Here is a 27088-nt window from a genome sequence, read left to right as displayed (position 1 = left end):
CATCCATTCCAAGCCATACATGGAAAAATATTTTCTCCATAGGATACACAATAAAACGGTCAACCAACTTTTTCCTGAAGAACTCCAAAGAAGAGAACCAACTACCTCCCAATTCAGCCCCATTTTTCTTTATATCAAACCAAAATTTGCCTCTTTGCAATTTCCTTCCACTGTTCCTAAGTTCTGCCTTCTGGAGCCAAAGAGAACAAAATGAATTTCTCTTACGTATGAGGGCTATTCAAATCCTGGAAGTTAGCTACCATATACTGTCCCTCCCAACTATCTTGCCCCATGTCCTTGTTTTTTCCTCTCCAAGCTAAACATCTGTAATTCTTTTAATCAGTGCTTGTATACAATGGATTCAAGGCCATTCACCATAATAAATGCCCTAATTTTACTTTCACCAGCTTATCAATATCCTCCCTGGCTCCCAAAACTGAACAAAATACTCCAGAACAGATCTGACAATGGTAGAATAGCTGGTAGGGGAGGAGGGTGGGATGGTTGCCTGTGTAGGGAAAATAGTCAAAAGAGCTTTCATTAAGAAAAAGACACATCTGTCCAAAAAAAGTGCGCCTACAAGTTAGGACAAGTTGCCTATGCTCAGAATGCTTTTTCTCCGACTGATGGAGTTTCACTTACCTATGCAACCTTCTCCATCAGGTCTCCGTTGGTAGCCAGGGCCACAGATGCACATATATGTGCCAATTAGGTTCTTGCATTCCATTTGTTTTTCAGCACAGTCATGCTTTCCTTCTTCACACTCATTCTCATCTGAAACAGATTAGCAACTATGAACTGCCATTGTAAGTGCATCACTTGTTTTGTAACTATCAGTGCCACTTTTATTTCTGTATTCCTGAGATGTTCAGTTCTTTTGATTTCAGTGGAAAAAAAGGAACAAAGAGTTTTTCATAAGCCTTTTTACTTTTCAGTTAAAACATTCAATTATAAGCTCCTTTGCATTATACCTAGTAGATATTTGTTAATAGCTATTAAATGAATGCACAGATTAACAGATAGCATAACAACTAGATTTTGCAACTAGATTATAAGGACAAGGATCATGATTTCTACTTTCTACATGTGTCAAGCCATATTCAAGACAATATGGGCTCACTGAACGAAAGCTTTCCTGAATGAGACATATGGTCACCATATACAATTTTCCTCTCAAAGTCCTAAATCCCCTCCTTCCTTTCCTTTTTCTTTGTCATCTTCCTCTTGGATTTTTCTGCCCTATTGTTTTCATTTTCTCCTCCTCTCCTCTTTATCTCCTACTGCTTACTTACCCTTCCAGCCCTTCCTTTTCCTCCAGTGGAACAGGGCTGCCTATGTGAAGTGGGGGAGGGAAAGCCCATGACTAAGGCAGGTGGGGAATGGAAAAGTCCATAATTTTGGACATTCCTCTGACTTGCTCTAGGCCCTCCATATTGCTGTGTCCCTGAAGTGGTAACACTATCTTTCGTTGTTAGCGTCTCACTGTCACAGAGATTGTAGATCCCAGCATCCATGACCTCTGGTCAGTCTCTCACCTTTGCACATTCTCCTGTCTTCTCGAAGAACGTAACCAGCAGGACATTTGCATTCATAGGACCCATAAGTATTTACACATCGGAAGGCACAAAGCAGAGGATTCTGAGCACACTCATTGATATCTGTAGGAGAAAGAGACAATAACATGGAACATAAAGATGAACAAAAAGAAATTTACTTTCTTCATCAGTGAGCAGATTCATTGAAACAAATTCTTTTTTTCTTTGTATAAGATGAAATTTTATTTCATTTTATTCTTTTTAAAATTTTTTTTGAGTGGGTCAATGAGGGTTAAGTGACTTGCCCAGGGTCACACAGCTAGTAAGTGTCAAGTGTCTGAGGCCGGATTTGAACTCAGGATCTCCTGAATCCAGGGCCGGTGCTTTATCCACTGCACCATCTAGCTGCCCCCTTGATTACATTTTAAATTTTCTCCATCCCTCCCTCTCTACCCCATACTAGGGAAGGCCACCTTTTGACATATATGTCAAATATATATATATATATACGTATGTGTGTGTATATATACATATATACAAACACATACAGACATATGTACACACATACATTTTTACATATCTCTGTATCTTGATCTATATATGTAAAGATTTATCATACATAATTATATTTATCAGTTCTTTCTTTGGAGGTGGATAGCATCTTTCTCCATAGGTTCTTTGTAGTTGATGTGAGTACTTATAACACTCAGAATAACTTAAGCCATTCATAGTTACTCTTTGAAAACCATTGCTGTTATTGTATACAATGCTCTCTTGGCTTTGCTCATTTCGTTATTCATTATTTCATGCATGTCTTTCCATGTTTTTCTAAAATCAACTTGCTCATAATTTCTTATAGTAAATAGTATTATTACGTCCAATCATATACCACAACTTTAGCCATTCCCCTATTGATGGATATCACCTCAATTTCCAGGTTTTTTGCCACCACAAAGGGAGCTGCTATAAATATTTTAGCACATATAGGTTCTTTTTCTTTTTCCCTGATCACCTTCAGAAACAGACCTAATAGTTGTATTTCTGGGTCAAAGGGTATACAAAGAGTATAACTCTCTGGGCATAATTACAGATTGCTCTCCAAAGTGGCTGGATCACTTTATAGTTCTACCAACAGTGAATTGGTGTTCTGATTTTTCCACATCCCCTCCAACATTTGTCGTTTTCCCCTTCTATCATTTTAGTCAGTCTGACAGGTATGAAATGGTATCTTAAAGTTGTTTTAATTTGTATTTCTCTAACTAATAATAATTTAGAACATTTTTTCATGACTATAGACAGCTTTGATTTCTTCATCAAAAAACTGCCTATTCATATCCTTTGGCCATTTATCAATTGAGGAATGACTTATATTCTCATAAATTTGACAAAGTTCTTTATATATTTGAGATATAAGACCTTTATCTAAGAAACTGCCTATAAATTTTTTTCTCCAATTTTCTGATTTTCTTTTAATCTTGGCTATAATGGTTTTTTTTATTTATATAAAACCTTTTGAATTTCATGTAATCAAAATTATCCATTTTATACCTCACAATGCTCTCTATCTCTTGTTTATTCATAAATTGTTCTATTCATGTCTAATAAGTAATATGGTCCGTGTTCTTCTAATTTACTTAAGATATCTCCCTTTATATCTAGGCCATGCTTCAATTTCAACCTTAAATGGTATATGACATTGATTTATACCCAATTTCTGCTAGACTGCTTTTTAGTTTTTCCCCAAAATTTTACCAAATAGTGAATTCTTAACTCAAAAGTTTAAATCTTTACATTGGTCAAACCAATGTTATCATAATAATTTACTACTGTGTACTATATGCCTACTCTGCTCATTTGATCCACCTTTATATTTCTTAGTACATGAAAGCTTTGATAATTGCTGCTTTATAATATAGTGTAAGATCTGGTACTGCTAATCCTCCTTCCTTTACATTTTTTTCATTAATTTCTTTGATTTTCTTTACCTTTTGTTCTTTCAAATGAATGTTATTTTTCTAGCTCAATAAAATAATTTTTGAATAATTTAAATGGCATGGTATTGAATAAGTAGATTAGGTAGAATGGTAATTTTTATTACATTGGCTCTACCCACCCATGAACAATTAATATTTCTCCAGTTATTTAAATTTGACTTCATTTTTATAAAAAGTGTTTTATAATTATGTTCCCGTAGTTCCTGGATTTCTCTTAGTAGATATACTCACAGGTATTTTAAGCTCTCTACAGTTATTTTAATGGGGTATCTCTTACTATCTCTTCTTGTATGGTTTTGTTGGTGATATATAAAAATTACGATGATTAATGTGTGTTTATTTTATATCTTACCACTTTGCTAAAATTGTTTCAACTAGATTTTCAGTAGAATCTCTAAAATTTTCCAATTATATTATCATATTGTCTGCAAAAAGATAGTTTTATTACCTCATTGCCTATTCTAATCCCTTCAGTTTCTTTTTCTTCTCTCATTAGTATTGCTAACATTTTTAATATAATACTGAATAATATTGCTGATAATGATTATCTTTGTTTCACTCCAAATCTTACCTTATAAGTAATGTTTGTTGATGGTTTTAGGTAAATGCTTCTTTCAATTTAAGGAAAAATCCATTTATAACTATGCTTTTAAGTGTTTTTCTTTTTCTTTTGTTTTTGGCAGGGCAATGGGGGTTAAGTGACTTGCCCAGGGTCACACAGCTAGTAACTGTCAAGTGTCTGAGGCCGGATTTGAACTCAGGTACTCCTGACTCCAGGATTGGTGCTTTATCCACTGTGCCACCTAGCTGCCCCCCTTTCAAGTGTTTTTAATAGGAATGAGTGCTATATTTTGTTAAAAGGCTTTTCTGCATCTATTGATATAATCATATGATTTGTTATTTTTGTTATTGATGCAATCAATTATGTAATAGTTTTCCTTATGCTAAACCATGCCTGTATAAATGACTCTTGGTCATAATGTATAATCTTTGTGATGCATTGTTGTCTCCTAGATAGCATTTTATTTATACTGAAAAAAGTTCTGACCATGCTGCTTTTCCATTTCAGGGGATCCACAAAAGACAAAGCTGTGTATTTTTAACCTGTTATTATTATTATTATTATACTTATTATTAGTATGTCTGATGTATGTGCTGAACATACTGACACTAAACCCTTTCACCTGTACTCTCTATTCTTTCCCTTTCCCTGCTACCTCATCACCTGGTCAGGCTTACCCAACCTCTATCAGTTTCCAATATTTAAATTGCCTCTTCAGCATAAGCACCCCTAAGGAGATAAGCAATGTTCCTAGGTAAGCAGACAGACACAAGGTCTAAAAGAGGGTAAAAAAGACAGGTAAAAGAAATGAAGGGAGGGAGGGAGGGAAGAAGGGAGAAGAGATAGAAAAAAGGATAAGGGAAAGAGGAAGGGAGAGAAGGAGAAGGAAGGGAAAGAGAAGGGAGAAATGAGGGAGGGAAGAAGAAGAAAAGGAGGAAGGAAGGAAGGAAGAAGAGATAAAGAAGGAAGTACAAAGTAGGGAAATCCAGAAATCACAAATATTTGTTTTATCTAGGTTACATGGTGGCATCAGTGTCATATATCTCTCTAGTCAAGAAATATCATATGGGCAGAGATTAAAGAGAAAAACGAGAGACAAGACTGGCATGGATGGCTGTAGCAACAATCAAGAAAAATCCTTTTATGCTTATGTGGACAATCCCAAACAATGAATGACATTTAATATTAAGATGAGTGAATGACAGAGAGGGAGACAGAGTGGGGGGAGAGGAAAGAGAGGGGGGCGGAGAGAGAGAGAGAGAGAGAGACTGACAGACAGACACAGACACTCACCTTCACATGTCATCATTGGACCTGGCTCAAACCCTTCCTCACAGGTACATTCAAAACCTCCAATAACATTCTTGCATGTTCCATTTCCACAAGGATTACCCACTGAACATTCATCGGTATCTGCAAGATATCAGGAACACATTCAAGAAATGATGAATTACAGTTACAGTAAATTCAAATTATAGAATGGCTTTCCTCATAAGAATCTAATATTGCTAGACTGTATTTCATCAAGAGCTTTACTCTGACAGAGTTTGAAGGGATTTCTCAAATTTTGAGGATCCTATGGCCCAATGAAAGGTCACACAAAATTTGTTTGTGGCAGATTGTAGATTAGAATTTCTTTCTCCTGACAACCAATTCAGTGTTTTTTTCCTCATTTAATGTATAGATGAACACAAAATTTTATACCCTATACCAGAGGTGTCAAACTCAAGGGCTCAAAGCTCCCTCGTGAGATAGGAACTAGTTAAAAATGTAATTAGGAAATGTTTAACAAAATAAATAAAAAACAATACAACCTAGATAATGTTAATTTGTGATTTTCTAAGTCAATATGTACCCAGCAGCAATCTGTTTCTATTAGAGTTTGATATCATTGCTGTATAGCAAGCTGCCTAAGCTTAATAAGTAACCTTGTTCAGGTGACTCAGGTTAGTTCAAGCTATATGATTTTAGTGTTACATTCAGAAAACTGCCACAGAAGAAGATAGCTCATTACCCACCTACACACTCAACTCCATGGAGGATATACCCGAAAGGACACTCGCAGCGGTAGGAACCATCTGTATTGATGCACTGGCCATATTTGCAGATATCAGGCTCTTTGCATTCATCCATATCTTAACCAAAAGAGAAAGAACATAAACAATAGGATGGGGAGGAGGGTTGAAGGGTATATGTGTGTCATTGATTCCAGCATACATCTTCTGCTTTAAATTTCCAAAGTCAATGGGAAAACTTTTACTTGTCTTCATTGAAAAGATAATAATGGCCCTAATTTGATATTAAAGAGTTTAATTTCCCAACATGGATATATGTGTATGCTGTAGAAAAATGCAAACAATTGTGAAAAAGAAACAGGAAGTAGCAACTATTTGACATTATTAAAAAATCAATGACTGATCAAACAGGAGATACTTACCAATACGAGTGTCATCAGGTCCAACAATGATACCGCTTCCATATGGGCAGATTTGACGAAATGCCTCTGTAAAATGAGAACTTTTTCATATGTAACTGTGTTACTTTACATATTTGAAAAATAATTATCTTTCTGACAGGCCTGATGGGTAATTTGGCTTTTCCAATCAAAACACCAGAAGTTCTTTTACTATATCTTAATCACTTTAAAAACAGGAGATGGGTCTTATTTATCTTTGCATCTCTCCAAGGATCTATAAATGTCTGTATAATGGAATATGAGCCTTTTCCGCCTAAGCGTCCTCACAAGAAATATACATAGATACATAGAGTCTGCAATGAAGATCCTATCCAGTCTATGACTTAGTAGAGAAGTCTAGAGTTGTCTGAGACATATTAAGTGATTTGCCCAAGGTAACACAGCTATATGTGTTAGAAGCTTTGCTTTAAACCCAATTCTTCCTGACACCAGAAACTCTTTATGTACTGTGCCACAATGTCTCTTGGCTTTAATGAGCTATATAACCAAACTAAACAAATTCATTTTCCCCAGGGTAAATAATTTATTGTTGTGATTGACTGTCTAACCTACTTTTCATGGCCAGTCTATGTTGTGTACTGCACAAGGAATTAGACAGATATGAGGATATACCATCTGGCTCAGTAGGACACAGCTCACATGGGTCCCCCCAACCTTCTCCCTTTAAGGCACAGCAGCATTCTTGTTTGGAATGGTTTCTGGATTTAGGCGATGAACATTTGCCTCCTTCAAACTTCGCATAGCAGTAGCTCATTCTCAAGTCTGAAATATAAATTCAAGTACCTTTTAGCATAATCATGCATATGCTTAAAACAAAATCTAAAAACTTGAAACCAAAACCACTATAGATTTGCTTAAACAACGAATAATCCATTATTTAGCTTGTAGTACTATAATAATGCTCCTCATTGCTAATTGTCCCTTTAAAATTAAGCTTAATTACAAAAAGATGGAGGTTGAGATAGATACTGGATATGTGATTTCTTTTGTTTTTTTGGTGAGGCAATTGGGGTTAAGTGACTTGCCCAGGGTCACACAGCTAGTAAGTGTTAAGTGTTTGAGGCCGTATTTGAACTCGGGTACTCCTGACTCCAGGGCCAGTGCTCTATCCACTGCGCCACCTAGCTGCCCCTGGACATGTGATTTCATTGGTGTATGGACTCCTAAATAATTACAACTCCTAGTCTCAGAAAGTTACCCCGAGCACTGAGAGCCACACAGTCAGTACCTGCCACAGGCAGAACTGGAACCCAACTCTTCCTGGTCCTGATACTGGCTCTGAATCCTCTATATTATTCTATCCCATGCATTCCATTTATGTGTGAGGATCTTAAAGCCTAGTAGTTAATGGAGTTGCCAAAGTTTACATGTAAAAGAACCAAGAGCTAAAAGTAACATGCTACCACTTATGATGTGTGGAAAGATATCATTAAAGACAGCAAAAATTACGTGAGTATTGGAAGAATTCGGTTAAGAAATCTTTGAGGCTTAATTTTGTTATTTCTCCTTTTGACCAACCTCCAGCATTAGTCTGATACAAAAATAAAATCTATTAAGTCACTTTTCAAAAGTGACTTCTTTCAATGACTTTGATATGAACTTGTTATCAGGTAAAGAGATCTATTCATGAGATCCAGCTCTTAACAGCTCAAATTATATTCACTCTGCATAACATTTAGCAAGACACATACAGTGAAGACAGATAGACTAGATTTGGGATACCACACTCTGTTGTTTACTCTGGGTGACGTAAGCATAGGATCCAAACTAAGATCCCAGACTCCATGCATCCAGAAAGCAAACAATTGGCAACTTTGAAGAATGGCAGATATATAGTATGAAAGTCAGCTATAGAAGCAGCTATTCATCCAATTTCCTGGATGCAAGATGCATGCTGGATACTATACAGAATTTCAAAAAGCCCTAAGCAATTTGAAGTCCCAAACAGGAACTTGTTTAGCTCAAATGACCAGAAAACAAAAATACGAAATAACCTTTCCTTTTGAAAGAGCAAATTACTTTAACTCTCTAAATACCCCACATACCCTATGAGGGTACTCTTATATGAGGATAACATATATGAAATACCTATGGTAGTCACTTCATAGGGGTGTTTAGAGAGGACGAGCCCCTCTGGTGAGGGCTTGCTAAGCCCTTTTCAGGGGTGCTCATTGACCTTTGGTGTTGACCTTCATACAGTTCTCACCTGTGGCTCAAATTGAGTATGTGCAGCAGCAATACCCAGTAAACTGTCTCAGCAGATGAGTTAAACCAGGTTGAGGGTGACCAACAGGCCTCAAACCCATTGGTGAGTTAGGGCGGAATTCTGCCCTTTATGGGGATATCTACCCCAAGTATGTGAAGACTTTTCCTGGTGGGATTGGTGGATGAGACCAATTAGTTACAATAGCCATGCAAACGGCTTAAGCAGGTGCTATAGAGTGCTTAGAGAGCTTGGTCAGGCATGTAAGATGCAAGAGTATCCACTGCAGCCTGGACCATCACCAGTTGTCTCGATTTTTGTCCTGCTACTGGACTTTGATGACTCAGGAAGAGACTGTGAGGCTGATGACTTCATGCAATTCTGCCTCACTTAAATCCAATTCATGAGCAAGTCAAGACATCACCTGTGATGTCATTAGCCCTCTTTGAAAACGAAGGACAAATAACAACTTCATCTCAAAGAAATTAAGTGGCTTGTTCACAGTCATGTAAACAGAAAGTGCTAGAGACAGCATTTGAATCCAGGTATCTCTTTTCATTGAGTGCAGTGTTCTTTACACAACATAATACTTCCTCTTCCTGGCTAACGGCACAAACGCCTGATTCCTAAACTGATAATTGACTTACTGGGCTGGCTGGATAATGTGGCTATCCCAATCTTTGGCTGCTTTCTGAGTGATTTCATTTTACTATTTCTGACTTTTAGCTTCTCCCTTATTCCATCTCTATTGTGGTAGGGGGAATGTAGGTAATACTAATTAAAAGCTACAAGATTTTAGCTTTCAAAGGTAAAAAGGTAATTTCAAAGGGCTGCCTGAAGGTCAGGGGTAATAGTATTAATTATCTCTGTACTAGATCAAGTATTTAATAAATATCTTATGTATTCTAATGACTTGTTTGTGTGCAACTTTTCATTCTGATCTGTCTTCACGACATGGTCAATTGATAGGTACTTTCAGTGAAATCTCTTAGTTGTCTGTAACCTGAATTTTCATTTGCTTTAGTTTCTAAATGTGAAGACATACACACAGATTTCTGTGTTTGATAGTTTAGTTTAAATTTTATCAACACATACACAGAGGCAGAACTCATATATATCTAAATGTGTCTACTAACAGAAGAAAAATACTATCACCTTTTGAGTAGAACCTATTCAAGAAAGCAATTCGCTCTTTTGGTTTCTAGATGTTAATGCTCCCCTTTAAAATTCACCTTGCTTTTCCCCTCTTCTTTATTTGACACTCCACCATCACCTTCCATATCCTATTGCAGAACTAAACAGGATTTCAACAATATTAGGTTTCTAGTAACTCGACTCAATCTCTTCACTGCTGGAGAAGGATACATTTAAAAATGGGTTTCTAGGCTTCTGAAACTATGTACTGGTTTCCATGACTTCTTCCGCAATCAGAAATGTGAGCCTGGATTGGTTCCTTTTTAGTTTATGTCCTTGCAGTGTGCATGTCCACACTACACAAGAGCACGGATCACTTGACATCATCTTGACAATGGGAACAGCAGCTCCTGATGCCTTGGCTAAGGTTCTTTTTGTGCTCTGTGTGTTTCATATATTACTTTGTGGTATTCTTCCCTCTAAATTGGTTTATTAATCAAAAATGACTTTTAGTTGAGAAACAGCTTTGCTCCTCTACTGAATAAAACTGTCTACAAGGGCCTCACCAACCTTTGGAATTTTATCAGAACTAACAGAAGTCACTTTCCTCACTTGCTTTCCTTCCTACTTGCTCTTTCTTCTGTAGTTAAGCCCATGGAAGGGCTACTCACAGCTGGCTTTATTCTTTCTTCAGAGTTCACTTGCTCTGTGACAATCCAGCACAAATTGAATTAATGGCTTAAAAGTCTCCCTTGGCCTGCCACATTGGCTAATTCACACCTGGTCTCTCATTGTTTTCTTTTCCAACACAGGTCTTGTTGTTGGTGTAACACAAAGTGAAGGGACTGGCTGGCATTTATGTAGTATAGCTTAAGTCATATAGAAAAAAAAAAAGAACCTAGATGACAAGCCAAAAACATTTAGTTGTTGGTGGTGGGAATTAAAAGGACCCGCTGCTATTTCTTTTATTTATTCTTACTTTGACTACATAACACCAACATTACTGGTTGAAAAATGAACATTCAATAAGAAGAGTAATTTGGCACCATGTAGACAAAAATAACTATGACAGTTATAATGAATTATTTTTAACTGTTCAGTAAAACAAAACTGAAAACAAATTTTTAAAAACTGGTTTTGAATGCATACTCATTTTCTGGAGGTTGTCTTTCAAAAGGTTACTTTTTTTGGTGGAATCATTCAGTGGGTTAAGAAAGATCATCTTAAGACTCATAAGTGACCTTTTTTTTCTTTTTCTTTTTTTTTTTTGTGGGGCAATGGGGGTTAAGTGACTTGCCCACAGTCACACAGCTAGTAAGTGTCAAGTGTCTGAGGCCAGATTTGAACTCAGGTACTCCTGAATCCAGGGCCGGTGCTTTATCCACTGTGCCGCCTAGCCGCCCCCAAGTGACCTTTTTTTTAAAGCTAGAAATCCAACTCAAGTGAGAAACTGAAGGACCTGTCCAAAAAGTTAGCATCTGTGTTAACAGAAATGGAAAGGACTTAACTGCTGGTGTTCCTAGAGTACAAATCAATCCCAAATTTTGGGAAAGATGATTTTTAACTTCAGGGTATCAAGTGAACACGGGAATAAGTGATAATCAGTAGGGAACTCGGTGAATGAAAAATCTCTGCCTTTCTTATTGCAAAGGGCCACAGCTTGGTTTACATTTCCTATAAAACCATAGTAAATAAATACAGGCTAATGAAATGATAAACTCTTTAAAGTCACTTACCTTGGCATCTTCTTCCAGTGGAAGATAACGAAAAACCTTCTGGACAGAGACATTTGAAGCTGCCTGGAGTGTTACTGCATGTGCCCAAGGCACAAATTTCTGGCTCTTCCACACACTCATCAATATCTAAAAGAGTTATAGACATTGGATTATTTCTAAAAATAATCAAAATATTACCAAAATGTCGACGTGAAAAAGCACAACATGCAATTCAACTCTGATAGTATTTTGATAATATAATTTTGAGGATTCAAAGACTTTTAAGGGCTTAGTTTTTAAAAGTCAGTCTTTTGATTCTCAGTGTACAAAAGTGAGTCTAACAAAGTCTTTTTATGAATGCACTGAATTCTCTCTTCTATCTGTCATCATCATTTATCATATTAACAGAAGTAACATCACACAATTACAAAACTGAAAAGGACTTTAGAGATCATATAGTCTACACTCTGCACCCATCCATAAAACTAAGACCCAAATCACAGGGTAGTTACTTACGGCTGAGACTCCCAATCCAATATTCTTAGTACTGCTCCAAAATTAAGTATGTACGAATACATTCATGCAAATGAAAATAAATGATGAGGATGTTCATGACCCCTAAAGATGCCTTTTGTAGTTTGTTTTCAAATCTACCTTAGGATCATGAGTAGCCGTATGGTGTAATGGATAGAGAGCTGGCCTTGGATTCAGGATGACCTGGGTTCAGAGCCCACCTCTGCCACATATTGGTTGTGGGACTTTGAATAAGTCACTTAACCTCTAAATGGTCTAGGCAGCTCTCTAAGACTCTAAATTACAGAAAAAGTACTAACTTGTATTGGTAGAAGGAACATGCCTGAAGAACCCTATATCAATGAAATCACAAGGCTCGTCTCTATCCCTAGGATTATATGTTTTAGAGCTGACGAATAATTCAAAGCTAATCTAATCCAATCCCTTGATTTTACAAGTGAAGAAACTGAGGTCTAGAAAAGTGAAGTGATAACAAAGAAGATCCTGCTTTTTGTTGCAGGCCAATCTGCTCAAAATGTAATAACACAAAGGTATTTTATTTGTACAAGGCCTGATATTCCTTTCACCAGAAATAAAGATATCAGACTGAGAAATATGGTACTGCTCATGGTACAATGTAGTAGAAAAAGCTGGATTTTGAGTCAGAAGACTTTGGTGTGAATCCTTTGCCACTTCCATCACTTTCCTCCTTTATGTTTCCATTTTCTCATGTGTGAATGAGGAGGTTGGACACAGTGACCTCTAAGTTCCCTTTTAGCTCTCTTTCTAGGATGGTGTTCAGTAACCATGAGCTGCCTCAATGCACCCTGAGAGGTTGACCAGCATTCACTTACTTGATGCCATGACCACATATACACATAGAGCAGAGTGGCAGTAGAAAAGATTAATGGGAAAATGTAGATGTTCTTGGTTTTCCATTCAAGAATGAGGATACGACACAACATTCATTCCATCTCTGGACTGTATTTCCAATGCCTGTTCCCCATGTCTGGACTGCTCTACCTCCTCCTCTCCACCTCCTGACCTCCTTCAAGTCTTAGCAAAAATCCCACCTTTTGCAAGAAGCCATTCTCAAGTCTCCTTAATTTTAGTGGCTTCCCTGAGATGATCTCCAATTTATCTGGTATAGATCTTATCTGAACATAGTTGTTTTCATGTTGTCTCTCCCATTAGACTTCGAACTCCTTGAGAGCAGGGCATTCTTTGATACCTTTCTTTGTATTCCTAGTGCTTAGCACAGCTCCTGGCACATAGTAGCTACTTAATAAATACTTGCTGACTGATACCATCTGTCTGTACCAGTTAATGATCAAGTAATCCATAAACTATGATATTACTAGAGGGATTAGAAACAGGATTAGAAATGCTACTTTTGTTTTTATCAGTTTATGTTCCTTGTACCTTCACAGTTGTCATTTTGCAGGCTGTATCCAGGAGGGCAAATACATCTATAGGACCCATCCAAATTCTGACACGTGCCTGGTGCGCATTTTCCAGGATCAGCTAGACACTCATTTATATCTGCAGGGAAAAATGGAGGCTATTAACTTTATCAGGTAGCTAGATTCAAATACATTAGAAACAAAATGAAGACAAGTTAAGGCCTATGAAACTTTTGCTACAAAATCCCACCTTAAACTAAAAAAATTGAAGACATTAAAAAATACTCAGCTCTCTAAAAGATGTGATTTTTTTTACCTAGCAGCTTAAAAAAAAGTTAATGGGTCTGAAGAGTTTTATGGGCTGTCTTATGTCCATAAAATAGTTCCAAAATAATATTTAGGAGCTTACCTCAAAATTATTTTGAAAGAAACCTTTTTCTGACTGTGGGTATGATTACTTATTTTTTACAAACATGTCTGACTTTCTAATAAATAGCATTTCATTCCTGACTTTCTAATAAAACAGAGTTTTGGGTTTTGTTTTGTTTTTCAGGTGGCAGGATCTTAACTTTATTGTTATTTCTTCCTCCTGGCTTTACCAAGGATAAGTTATAATGGGGATTTTGTGTTTCTTTGGTCAATCTGCCTAATGTTTTAATTTCGGAAGCTTTTATATGATTCTACTCACCAACACAACTTCTTCCATCAGCAGTCACCTCATAGCCCTCATTGCACTGACATTGGAAGGATCCAACTGTATTGAGGCACTGGCCATTTCTGCAAAGATTCCCATTTCCAGTAGCACATTCGTCAACATCTATAAAGGAAAAAAATTCATTTTGACACAGTTTGAAGAGAATGAATGTTGCACGATAATGACAATAATTAGAATTATAATAGTTACAATTCCAAATGCAGTAGCACTGGGTTGCTCTGGTCTTTGTTGGCTCAACCACAGCTCTAGCTTTAAGTGAGAAGTAAAATCTTACTTAACATAGCTTAGATAATCACCTTTATTAAAGGGTGGGAGATTTTTGTATTTGAATTTTAAACCAGGCTCAGCTGGGGTTTCCTTTAAAAAAAGAATTCCTAGTGAATACACATCACAAAAGAATGTATTAAAATTGTTCTAGCAATTAGTTGCAGGTGCAATTAGCCTCTGGCTCTCCTCAAGATAAAGCACGTTTGTTTAATTACACCTGCCAATGATTAATTGAAGGTATAATTAGTTACAAGTGGAAGGAAAAAGGGATTTCAAGCAAGTTCAAGAATTTGTTTCTGTTAACAGAAAAATTCATAGCAGAACATCTGGCCAAGTCAGTTTACATTATTAATCCTGAATCATATGATTATTTATGAAATAGAGCAGATGCTCTGAATAATTTTCTATATATGTTTATTCAGTTCACAGAAATTTATTTAACTGATTTTAACCACATTTTCATCAGTGTAAGGAGGTCAAGTACTCCCTCTCTCAATGTAGGTCAGCACTTTCTAGCTTGAGAGAATTGACACTGAATTTTTTTAAAAAGTGGGCTATTAACTACATGCAATAGTTTTGGAAATTAAATGGGAACTCTTATTTTAAGTAATTAAGCTTTTTTCTTTCATAAAATAATATTAAAAAAATACTGACCTATGCAGTCATTGTTGTGCGAGAGGATGAACCCATGGTTGCATCGGCAGTTGAAAGAACCAACGGTGTTTCTACAAGTTCCATTTCCACAGGCATCCCTTTCACACTCATTTATATCTATAGAAATAAAGAACATGGTTATTTACCAGAAAAGGACAGACAGTTATAGAGATTTTAAAGATGATAAAAGGTCTACATATGAGATCAGAGAATTCTATATGTTTACATTATTTTCTGTTTCAATGGAAGCTCCCTACATGTACATCTCCATTTATAAATATTATGGGTAAATTATCTTTATAGTTTGCATGTGTCATTTGTAGTAATATGGAAGAAAATGACATGGGAACTACCAGGGAATTCTTTTTTTAAAAAATAAGTCTTTGTAGGAATAACAGTATACTTTATTTAATGATTTGTTATTTATTTTATTTTTTTGCAGGGCAATGGGGCTTAAGTGACTTGCCCAGGGTCACGCAGCTAGCAAGTGTCAAGTGTCTGAGATCGGGTTTGAACTCAGGTCCTCCTGAATCCAGGGCCAATGCTCTATCCACTGTGCCACCTAGCTGCCCCTAAATAGTTTTTTTAAAAGAATTCCCCGGGGGCAGCTAGGTAGCGCAATGGATGGAGCACTGGCCCTGGATTCAGGAGGACCTGAGTTCAAACCCAACCTCAGACACTTGACACTTGCTAGCTGTGTGACCCTGGGCAAGTCACTTAACCCCAATTGCCTCACCAAAAAACCAAAACAAAACAATTTACTTGCATAATTCTTTCTACCTCATGATTTTGCTTAAAACCAGAAAACTTTGGTGGAGTTATGGGTTCTGATCTACTGCCACCCCTGGCATGCATCTTTGAAATTTCTATTCCTATTTTGCAGGAAGACAGTTGACTCTCCTGAACTAAAGAGCAAGAAGTAACAAATTAATTGGAAGCTAATTCACCTATTAGGCTTCCCTTCTATTGTTCCAGTCCAAATTTGTAAGTGCCTAATTACCCCAGACTGTTCTGGTTTCCTCTGGCCTGTAAATCCCTATAGATCCACACCCTAAATTTCCCCTTGCTGTTGTATTATCTCACACTTTAAAAACCTATTCCCCCGAGTTCTTAGATTATCTTAACAAAGTCTTCTTCCTTGATCTTTAAGCTGTACCTGTTTTAAGTACTTGAAAATGCTGCTTTTCCTTTGTTTTTCTGACGCAAATTATATTTATTTAGAGCTTGATATTGTTGCCTTGAGTGAGGAATCAGAAGACTGTCTTCTTAACAAGATTATAAACTCCTCGAAGGATGAATCCCTATCTTATATTAATACTCCTCTAGTGTCTAGACTCTGACGTCTACATATAGTAGGTAGTTACAATATTTTTTGTTGTTTTACAACTTTAAATAAAATTTGAGAATTAAAAATACATACCAGTGAATTTGTAAATGTAAGGCAACGAGAAGGTGATGGAATGAGAGAGAGCTTGCAAAGTTAAATTTCCTTTTATTTTAAGTTTCAAGCTTAAGGCTTAAAGCACCTTTGATCCAGGTCAATCCAGATCTAGAAGCTACTGGCTTTCTCAACAATTATTCCAAGATCTCTTAAATGTGGAGCTTTAAGAATATAACCAAATAGAGGCAGCTAGGTGGCACAGTGGATAGAGCAATGGCCCTGGATTCAGGAGTACCTGAGTTCAAATCCGGCCTCAGACACTTAACACTTACTAGCTGTGTGACCCTGGGCAAGTCACTTAACCCCAACTGCCTCACTAAAAAAAAAAAAAAAAAGAATATAACCAAATGGGCTCCACTGGCAGCTCACTAGTCTGACCACAGTTCACTAGCAGCCAAGCAATAGTACTATGTTCTCTAGCAAACTGGGGGGAAAGAGGAGGATGAGTGATCAGGAGAAAGAAGAGTGAGAAAGACAGCTAAGGCAGGGATATAAAATGAATGCTGGTTAGTCAGTGATAGAAGATCTATGACAGTTCTTTTAATTGAAAATACTTTGCCTGACCCAGGAAAGGACAAAGTCTATTTTGAAGGATTCTAGTTATATCCAAAAGATCACGCTCTAGTTTTACTGCAGTAGAATAGCATTTCCCAAACAACATTTTATGGCACCCCAGAGTGCAATGTGATAGGAATAGGGGTTCTGTGAGAAAATTTCACTGCTTAACGTATTTTCCTTTTAAAATATTAAATATGAAATTAGATATCAAAATAGGCTAAATTTCCTCTACTTTGATCTAAAATTTCCTCAGTCTACCCTTTATCTTGGACATATTCCATACCCCTAGGACACCAAGTTCAGCATTTATGGGTTCTGTAAATATGCTTTAAGCCCCAAAGTGTTCTGTGGTCAATGCTGCCATAGAGTACACTCTGCCTGTAGCTGTGACGCTGGTTCATATACTTAAAGTTGACGAGAAGCCCAAAAGATATTCTTTCAAAACAGAAAAAAATGGGGGAGGGGGGGAAATGAGCGGGTAATGTGTTAAGTCTAAAATATTGCCCTGATTTAGCACTGAAAGTGGAGTAGGGTTTTAAAAATGCTTTCAGATCTCATTCCTGCAGGAAGATTTAACACTGTATAATCTAGGAGGTAAACTCCCATTTCAAGCTACAGTGGTTTCTATTCCAAGAGTTAAGACTCATTTCATGAGAAGTAACAAAAGCCAATCATCCTTTCTTCACATCTCAGAGTGAAGATTGTTTCATGTCTAACAGGAAAGTGTATACTTGGAAAGATGATAATAAGGAATACTAAGGAAGATGTCTGCAGAAATAACTATGAATTCTTTTTTAAATTATAACATACCTACTTCTCTTTTTTTTGCAAAGAGGAAAGTAACTCTGAGTGACTTAGTATTTAAATTTTCCAGTGCTTAGCACAGTGCCTGGCACATAGTAGGCATTTAACAAATATTTTTTGATTGACTGGAAAATATGCAAAAGAGAACAGATTTTTTTCAAAAGTATGTGTAGATAACAAGTCGTTTGTCAGATACTCACCCACACACATGTTTTGTTCAGCATTTGTTTTAAATCCAGTGTGACAAAGGCAATAGAAACTTCCAACGGTGTCAATACACTGACCGTGGCTGCAGATATTAGGGATTTCTTGGCATTCATTCCTATCTGTAAATGAAAGGGATAGCCAAATTCAGAGCATTCATCACAAAGTTAAAAGACCAACACTCATAAAACAAACTCTAATTAAACACTTTGCTCAAATAATGGAATAGGAAATGGAAAATCCTACAGACATTCAGAACACCTACATCCAGCATGCACCCTTCATTGTAAATCAGACCCAGTTAATATCAAACAATGGGAAGGTAGCATAGTCAATCAAAAGGTCTGAAAGAGGAGATAACTTAGAGGTGGTATGAGAAGATGGAAAATCCAACCTAAAAGATAAGCTTATTTTGTTTGGTTACCTGCCAAGGGAAGAATTAAAGTCTACATGATACACTGAAATATTTTGTCTGGTCTAGTTTTTGATGACTCAACTGATGAGGATTCCATGACTTCCCTTGGGAAATCATATCATCATTATATCCACTATGCCACTATGATATGTTTTCCCAAGAGACAACCTAAATTCTTCCTTGATGAAGTTTTGCCTTACTATTTTGACTTATTTCTCCCACCCTCAGGACTCTCTTAATGAAGCCATTTCCCTTCAATTCTTTTCCTGCCAATCCCTAAAATGCAATTATTTTTGTCTGTTTTTGATTGGCTTGAACTTTAACATATCTACTCAGAGCTGTGGATCTGAAGGTGTCCCAGATAAAGGGAAGACAGCTAGTATTTCCAAGATGGAGACAGACACCTCTTACATCTTTCCATGCATAGGGTCACAAAATTGAATGGCCATTTTTTGGAATTGCCATATCTAACTATATGTCAACTTATGTTTAAGGCAAAAAAAGTTGTTTCCCATGGCTATGTATTTATACCAAATGCAATGCAAAGGGTACTGCAGAACCCAACATTTAAAATATGATCTAGAAGAGTAGAGGTTTCTTTTTTTTTTAGTGAGGCAATTGGGGTTAAGTGACTTGCCCAGGGTCACACAGCTAGTAAGTGTGTGTTAAGTGTCTAAGGCTGAATTTGAACTCAGGTACTCCTGACTCCAGGGCCGGTGCTCTATCCACTGCACCACCTAGCTGCCCCAGAGTAGAGGTTTCTTAACCTAAGGTCTATAAACTAATTTTTATATATTTTGACAACTCTTTTAATGTAATTGATTTCCTTTGTAATCCCACAAATTTTATGAATTTAAAAGCATTACTCTGAGAAGGGATCCATAGGCTTCATTAGATTGCCAAGAGTCCCTGACACAAAAAAGATTAAAAGCAAAGTTATGACACTTTATATACCACAGGACACAGCTCACCTTGACTATTTACTATATCTTCAATAGTTTCAGCAAAAATTTAACTCCATTAACAGCAATGAGACCATGCTAATGAAGTAAAGCTTGCACAAGGTCAATGTGTTAAGTTTTGGGGGTATAAATAGCCCTGGTCTACTTCTTGTCCACATAGAGAGTGGTGTGAAATGATATATTCTATATTATCAGCATTTCTTATTTGGACTGGAACTATTTCACCTATTTTCAAAGAAATATAAAATAAGAGCAAAATGCAGGGAAATGGTGCCACTGCCAAGTTATACATGGGCATTGTGGCTCATATCAGAGGCTTTCCCACTTTTTCCTGTCCTGTTATTTTAATAAATGGGTAACAACAACAGCTCTGTTGACAATATGCTAAATACTTGCACATGTTACTCTAAACTCAACAAAACAGGCTTGGTTCTCAAACTGATTTTTTGTTCAGCTACTACACCCTTTTCCCATCAAGGGCTCATAAAACAATGCAAAATGTACTACAGGCAACAGTGTACTTCCTAACACTTAATCATTTGTGGATAAGAAAATCCAAGGAAAACTTGACCAAGTTCCTTTGTGTTGTTTCATTCAGAAATGTATAAGATATCCAGGCAGCCCCTATCAAAAGGCCCACAACTCTTGAAATAAGCAAGATAACATATTTCATGTTGACCTTGACAATAACCTTTCCTTAAAATAAACACAGTGTCTGATAGTCACAGGTACATTTAACAGAATGTGATAGTGGGAAGGGACCTTAACGATGATCTAGTCAACTTTCCTCATTTTAGAGATAGAAAAACTAAGGTCCAACAAGTTTAATGTCTCACCCAAGGTCACATATTTAGTTCTGTGGCAGACCCTCATCTACAGCTCACCCACATCTTCTGAATGTATATTAAAATAATTTAACTGTGTTTTAAAGAACTTAAAATTTTTTTAAAGAACTGAACCTGAAGTAAGAAAAATATGGGATTTTAAAAAAGTTAATTAACCTGGCTGAACCTCAATTTTTTATCCATTTTTATCCATTTTATCAATTTTTTTTTAAAAACTACCCTCTGGCTCTAAGTTCTATGATACTAATTCTATGATTCTAAAGTTTAAAGTTCAACTAGTCTAATTTCTTTTGTATATAAATGGGAAAATTGAGGTACAAAGATATGACTCAAGGTTCAGAAAGATTAACCTTTGTAAAATTCACCACTTTTACAATGCTCAAACCTAACATAGTTTGGTCAAATTAAAAATCCTATTTCTGTGATGGAATAGAAGTTTTTCAAAGACTTAGTAAATTTTATATATATTTATATATATGCATATATATACATACATACATACATATACACACACACACACACACACATATATATATATATATATATATATATATATATACACAGAGAGAGACAGAGACAGAGAGAAAGAAAAAGAGATAGAGGGATAGAGAGAGAGAGAGAGAGAGAGAGAGAGAGAGAGAGAGAGAGAGAGAGAGAGAGAGAGAGAGAGAAAGAGCACAGCTAGGTGGTGCCAAAGTACACAGAGTGCCAGGCCTGGAGTCAGAGAGACTCCTCTTCATTAGTTCAAATTTGGCCTTAGACACTTACTAGCTATGTGACCTTGGGCAATTCATTTAACCCTCTTTGCCTCAAGTCCTCATCTGTAAATTGAGCTGGAGAAGGAAATGGCAAACGATTCCAGTATCTCTGCCAAAAAAAACCCCGTATGGGGTCAGGAAGAGTCAGACACAATTGAAATGACTGAATAACAAGAAAGTACACACACACATACACTAGCTATAAATATATGTGTTGTATGTATGTATATGTATATATATATGTATATACATATATATTTCATAATGAAAATATAACTAAAGAACATGAAATTTCTGCTTTGCTTAATTGTCTAGTCATGAAATTCTCAAGATTAATACAAGCATTTGATTTAGAGATCACAATGGCTGTACTAAACATACTTGAATAATTTCCACCTTAATTCAAATAAATTTTAATTACTAAAATGTCAGTAGAGAGACTTATGTGATGGTAGCAAGTCAACAGGAATTTAGTGATTCAAAATTTCCCCTGGTCATTAAAAGTACCCATCTGAAAGGCTGGTAGCAGTTCAGTATGTTTTAGTAACATAACAGGCTTTACCAAGCCTTTGGCATTTCAAAACTTCTACTGGTGACAAACCACAGACCACCAGGAGTGACATTATGAATTTCTTCTTCATAAAATCTTTTACAATCCCAACAATGGCTACCTGGGATCCTTCCTCAACTATTTATTTATCTTTGTTTATTCTGTATATACTTATATATGTACTTATCTTCCTCATTAAAATGTAAACTCCTTAAAAGAAGGAGTTGTTTCACCTATTGTATTTGTATCCTTGGTGCCTAAGATATTGCCTGGCACATAGTAGGTACTAGTTGGTTAATTTAAAGAAAAATACCCTTGTAAAAATTGGGTGAGGGAAAAGGAAGATATGTTAGGAAACGGATATAGCATTTACTTTACAGTTCACACACCAGATTTATTTACTACATTAAAAATTTCTCAACTATACATAAGATTTTTAAAACGGGCAGGGCAGATGTCAGTCAGCTAGGTGGATTAGTTCTCTATTAATGTGCTGTGTCTGAAGTAAGGAAGACTCATCTTCCAGAGGTTAAATCTGGCTTCAGACATAGTAGCTATGTGGCTCTAGGCAAATAACTTAAAACCCTCTCTGCCTCAGTTTTTCTCATCTGTAAAATGAGCTGGAGAAGGAAATGGAAATCTACTCCAGCGTTTCTGCCAAGAAAACTTCAAATGGGGTCATGAAGAGTTGGATGTGACTTAAACAACTGAACAACAGCAACTAGGTGTGGTGTCGCTGCTAGAGTGCCTGACCTAAAGAATCCATGAGTTTGAGTCCTGCCACAGAAGCTTATTAGCAGCATGACTCCAGGGAAGTCACTTAACATTTAACATCCTCCATCTCCTCATCTGTAAAATGGGGATAATATGAGTACTTCCTTCAAAGAGCTGCACTGAAGATCAAATGAGATAATATATGGAAAATGCCTTATAAACTTTGAAGCCCCATATAAATGTTATCTTTGATTTTTTATATTACATTTCTTTACAAGTCACAAAACAGCATCCCTAACTCTCACAGAGGAAAAAAGAAATGGTAAGGCTTGCCTTTCCTTCACTTTTAATCAATCAACTTGGCTGAGAGATGATTGTAGTCTAAGCTTTGACTCATGCAATTGATGGCCGAACTAAAAATTCTTATCACCTACGTATACTTTCAGAGATAATTAAGTTGTCTAAAGTATAACTTAAATATGATTCTATTTCAGGACATGACAAGCCAACTTTGAAATACATACCATTGCACTGTCCTGTTGAGGTGAATCTGTATCCTGGCTTACAGTCACAGCGGAAGCTGCCTGCCGTGTTGATACATTCTGCATTGCGCTGACATACTGGACCATTCTGACATTCATCAATATCTATAGGGGAAAAAAATATTGACATGGTCAGAAGATACTAAGGTCAAAAGAAGTGAAACTTTTAATATTAAATAGATGTATACTTACTTCTTTTAAAGTCCAGGTGTACTGAAAATATGATAAAATATATTCCAAACCTCTGTTTTCTTGAAAACTTTATTCGCATAATACTTCTAAGTTAATACTAGTGCTTGACTTATGGGCATACATGGAATCCAATGATACTGATATTTAATAGCAACATAAAATCCATAAAGAAGATATATAAAATAGGGATGTAACTTTTTCTGGATTTTATGGTTCAGTAAGATTATCATTATCTTAATTTAAGTTTGTGAAAGGCATGGCATTAATGAATGACTTCCACACAGCAGTCAGATCAAGATAATCTAAATGAGGGAGATGGCACATAGAATTACTGGAAAAAAAAGAATCCCAAAGGAAAAATATTTGTATTTTTTTATAACTGTCAAAAGGTTTGACTGTTTTCTAGATGATTTTCCTCACCAAAAACATAAAACATTCCTTTTCATATTAGAATATATATTCTAACAGATTTCATAACACAGATAAAATCATGTTCCTCCAATGTAATAATCACATTCATAAAGGTCCCACTGGAAGTGATTAGCCTTCATACAACATGTGTCCTTTAACCCCTTGTGATTGATAAAAGGCTTTTCATGCAGAAGATCTGGCTCAGTAACAGAAAGACCCACAAGAGGGCAGCAAACACACCAAGTGACCAAAGTGTGCCCAAGGCTGCTGTGGGATCCCCCAGGGTCTTTCCCATCCACCCTAAGGTAGGTGAACATACTGAACTCACTCTAGGATATGTGGTACAGAAACAATCTCTTTGAGTAGCTGTTCTATATAGCTCAGAGGCAGGCTGACTTCACAGCCCAACACTCGGCGCCAACTGGCTTCAATAGTCACCTTCACTTAACACGGGGAGGAGACTGGCACTTGGAAGGGGTTGTATGGCCAACACTGGGATTTTTGACAAACACACATCTTGTGCAATGTTTATGAGACTACATTATCTGTGCTAACTGAAGGGAACAAGGGCACAAATAATCTAAAACCCCTTTTTGGTATATATGGTTTATTTAGCAGCAAAATAATATATCTACTTATAGATCATAGCGATTCACATTAAAATTAATTTGCATTCTCTCAGTCTATCAATTAGGAAGTTATCAAGAACCATGGGATGAAACTGAGCTAGAATTAAAGATTATCTTTGGGAAACTGGAAGAATAGATAACCTGGAGCCTGGAGAATCAATAATTGACTATCACAGAGCCCTTGGTGACTGTACAATCCAAGCAGTGACCCCTGATTTCTATATGTGCCATTCAGAACAATGGTCTCCAAATTTTGTTGATTATGCATCCTGATCAATAGAAATTCTTTGAGTATGGCCGTAAACATGTTTATATTTATTTATTTTAGATATATGCATGTATTATTATACTAATAGTTATGGATATTATAAACTATATTAAGAGAAATTTAATAAGGATGACATAAAAATGAAATAATATTTCATTCTAGAGTCCATAGGGATTTCTGAATTACTGAGTAGGGGAGAGACATGGTCAGACCTGTGCTTTAGGAAAATCACTTTGGTAGCCACATATATGGAGGATAGATTGGAGAAGAGAAAGACTGGAGGCAAAGAGATGAATTTGGAGGCCACTGCAAACACTCCAGGTGAGAGGTGATGAGCTCCTGAATTAGGGTGATGGCTTTGTGAGTAGAGAATGGACAGAAGTGAGATACGTGGAGGGAGAACTGACAAGTTGGCAACTGAATGGATTATTTGGGTTGAGGGGACATAAGAAATTGAAGGTGACACTGAGATGTTTTGTTTTGTTTTGGGTTTTTTTGGTGAGGCAATTGGTTTTAAGTGACTTGCCCAGGGTCACACAGCTAGTAAGTGTCAAGTGTCTGAGGCCATATTTGAACTCAGGTCTTCCTGAATCCAGGGCCAGTGCTCTATCCACTGCACCACCTAGCTGCCCCTTTTATTTTTTGTTTTGTTTTGTTTTGTTTTGTGACACTGAGTTTGTGAATCTGGGTCATAAGAAGGATGGTGGTTCCCTCAACAGCAATAAGAAAGTTTTAAAGAGGGGTGGGTTTGGAGGGAAAGATAATATAATGTTATCTCTGATACAGATCACAATCAAACCATGCCTGCTTGATACTATGTGATTCATTCTGTCCTACCTCAAATGGGTGACAGAAAGGGTAAAGAATTTCCTCAAAGGCACTTGTACAGTTACTGCTATGGATGTCCAAATAGTAGTTAGTTTAACTGCCCCCAAGAGGCCAAAGTCTGGCTTAAAAGGGAAGAGGGTGAGCACTTGTACATCAGAGTAAAGAGTGATAGTACAGGAGTATTGGGGAATAAGGGTATGTGTGGTCATCTGAGACAAGCCCCACAATTGGCTATCTCAGGGAAGGTAGTATTTGACTCTTCTTTCCACTCTCTTAATTGGCTGATTATATACTCCTTAGGATCAGGCCATGGCCCCATTTTGGAAATAGTTGACCTAAAACACTTGCACGATTATAAACAGATTTGGCATCATAAATTAATCTTTTGTTTAGGAGCTCTATTTAAGTACAAAAGAGATTTCCCCCAGCCAACAATTTGAGTAAATATTAATGGTGGAGACAAGACCACACCTGCCCTGGCTCCCCCAGTTACTTGTGCTTTCCCCTCTAAGGTTCTCTTTTATCTATTTTACCTATATCTTTTATATATCTATATATGTACATTTTCCCCGTTAAAATGTAAGTTCCTTGAAGGCAGCAATTGTTTCATATTTGTTTCATACAATGCCTGGCACACATCTAAATATGTGCTTATGTCCTGTCTCAACTTACTACTTGAATCTAAACTCTATGAGGGACAGAATCACAACATAAAAATTATTTGCATGTGTGTATATGTATGTATATATCAGTTATATAATAAAATGTAATATGGATATATTGCTATATTGTTATATTAACTATATAAGGACACATATGTTATATGATGTTACAATTTATAGTTATATACTATATCAATATAGTCATATATAATTAGTGTATACAGTATATTATAATAGAAATATCATGTTATATTATTATATACTAGCTATGTTGTTATAATAGTTAAATATAATTATATAATATATAATTATATAATTATTAATATATTACAATACACTAATATAATTGTATTTGTTATACACAAATAACTGTAACTTTATATAGGTTATGTGTGTGTGTATGTGTGTATACAGACACACACACAATTTATATAACACAATTCTTTCCCTCGCGGAGTTTATATACACACACACACACACACACGTATATACCCACATACATCTCCTATATATGTGCGTAATATATCTATATCTTATATCTACATATATCCTATATATGTGTGTGAGAGATATATATATATATATACACACACACATATCATACATACAAGCTATATATCCCTCAGTGCCTAGCACTGTGCTCTGTACACAGTAGGTATTTACTGAATGTTTGTTGAACTGAATTGAGTCACAGTATCTTTCAGATGTCCTTTTACATGAAGCATATTTAATAGCCAGCAACCTCTCACTCATAAAAATGCAATTATGTGGTGCCTGTGTCTGATGTGAATAAAGGGCTAAGAAGCTAAGTAACAGTGTGCCTTCACTAATGGGAAAGAGGTAATTTGAAAATGAGAAAGTACTATGTCCATGCCAAGTATTCTTCATATAAAATGAAAATTTGTGGTCTCTGGCATTTGGAAATCTCTCAGGACTTTGGAATATTTACATGAAATCTTGTTATAATTTGAAAGAGCCATAGTTTCAGGTTGCAAGGGAATATAGTTTTTGAGAATCAACAGAGGAAGACCTCCCACCACTTGTATTCACTTTCAAATAATGAAAAAAAAATAAATCTATTTGCCACTCCCAATTATTCATGCTTTTATAACAGCTAGAAAATCTAGTCTGCTC

At 36.3% G+C, this 27088-nt stretch overlaps 1 protein-coding gene across 1 annotated transcript in view; it reads right to left on the bottom strand.

Annotated features, from left to right (window-relative positions):
* Nucleotides 1-27088, bottom strand: part of FBN1 (fibrillin 1) — a 301977-nt gene that overhangs the window by 25211 nt on the left and 249678 nt on the right. The window contains 12 exon segments of the mRNA XM_043980479.1: nucleotides 643-774; nucleotides 1536-1658; nucleotides 5385-5504; nucleotides 6110-6226; nucleotides 6529-6594; nucleotides 7180-7329; nucleotides 11641-11766; nucleotides 13555-13674; nucleotides 14224-14352; nucleotides 15172-15288; nucleotides 18175-18300; nucleotides 22947-23069. Coding sequence (XP_043836414.1) covers nucleotides 643-774; nucleotides 1536-1658; nucleotides 5385-5504; nucleotides 6110-6226; nucleotides 6529-6594; nucleotides 7180-7329; nucleotides 11641-11766; nucleotides 13555-13674; nucleotides 14224-14352; nucleotides 15172-15288; nucleotides 18175-18300; nucleotides 22947-23069 — 1449 coding nt within the window.

This window comes from Dromiciops gliroides, chromosome 2, assembly GCF_019393635.1.
Source record: "Dromiciops gliroides isolate mDroGli1 chromosome 2, mDroGli1.pri, whole genome shotgun sequence".
NCBI lineage: Eukaryota > Metazoa > Chordata > Mammalia > Microbiotheria > Microbiotheriidae > Dromiciops > Dromiciops gliroides.
The sequence above is the reverse complement of the archived record's forward strand: the minus strand, read 5'-3'. Positions and strand labels throughout refer to the sequence as shown.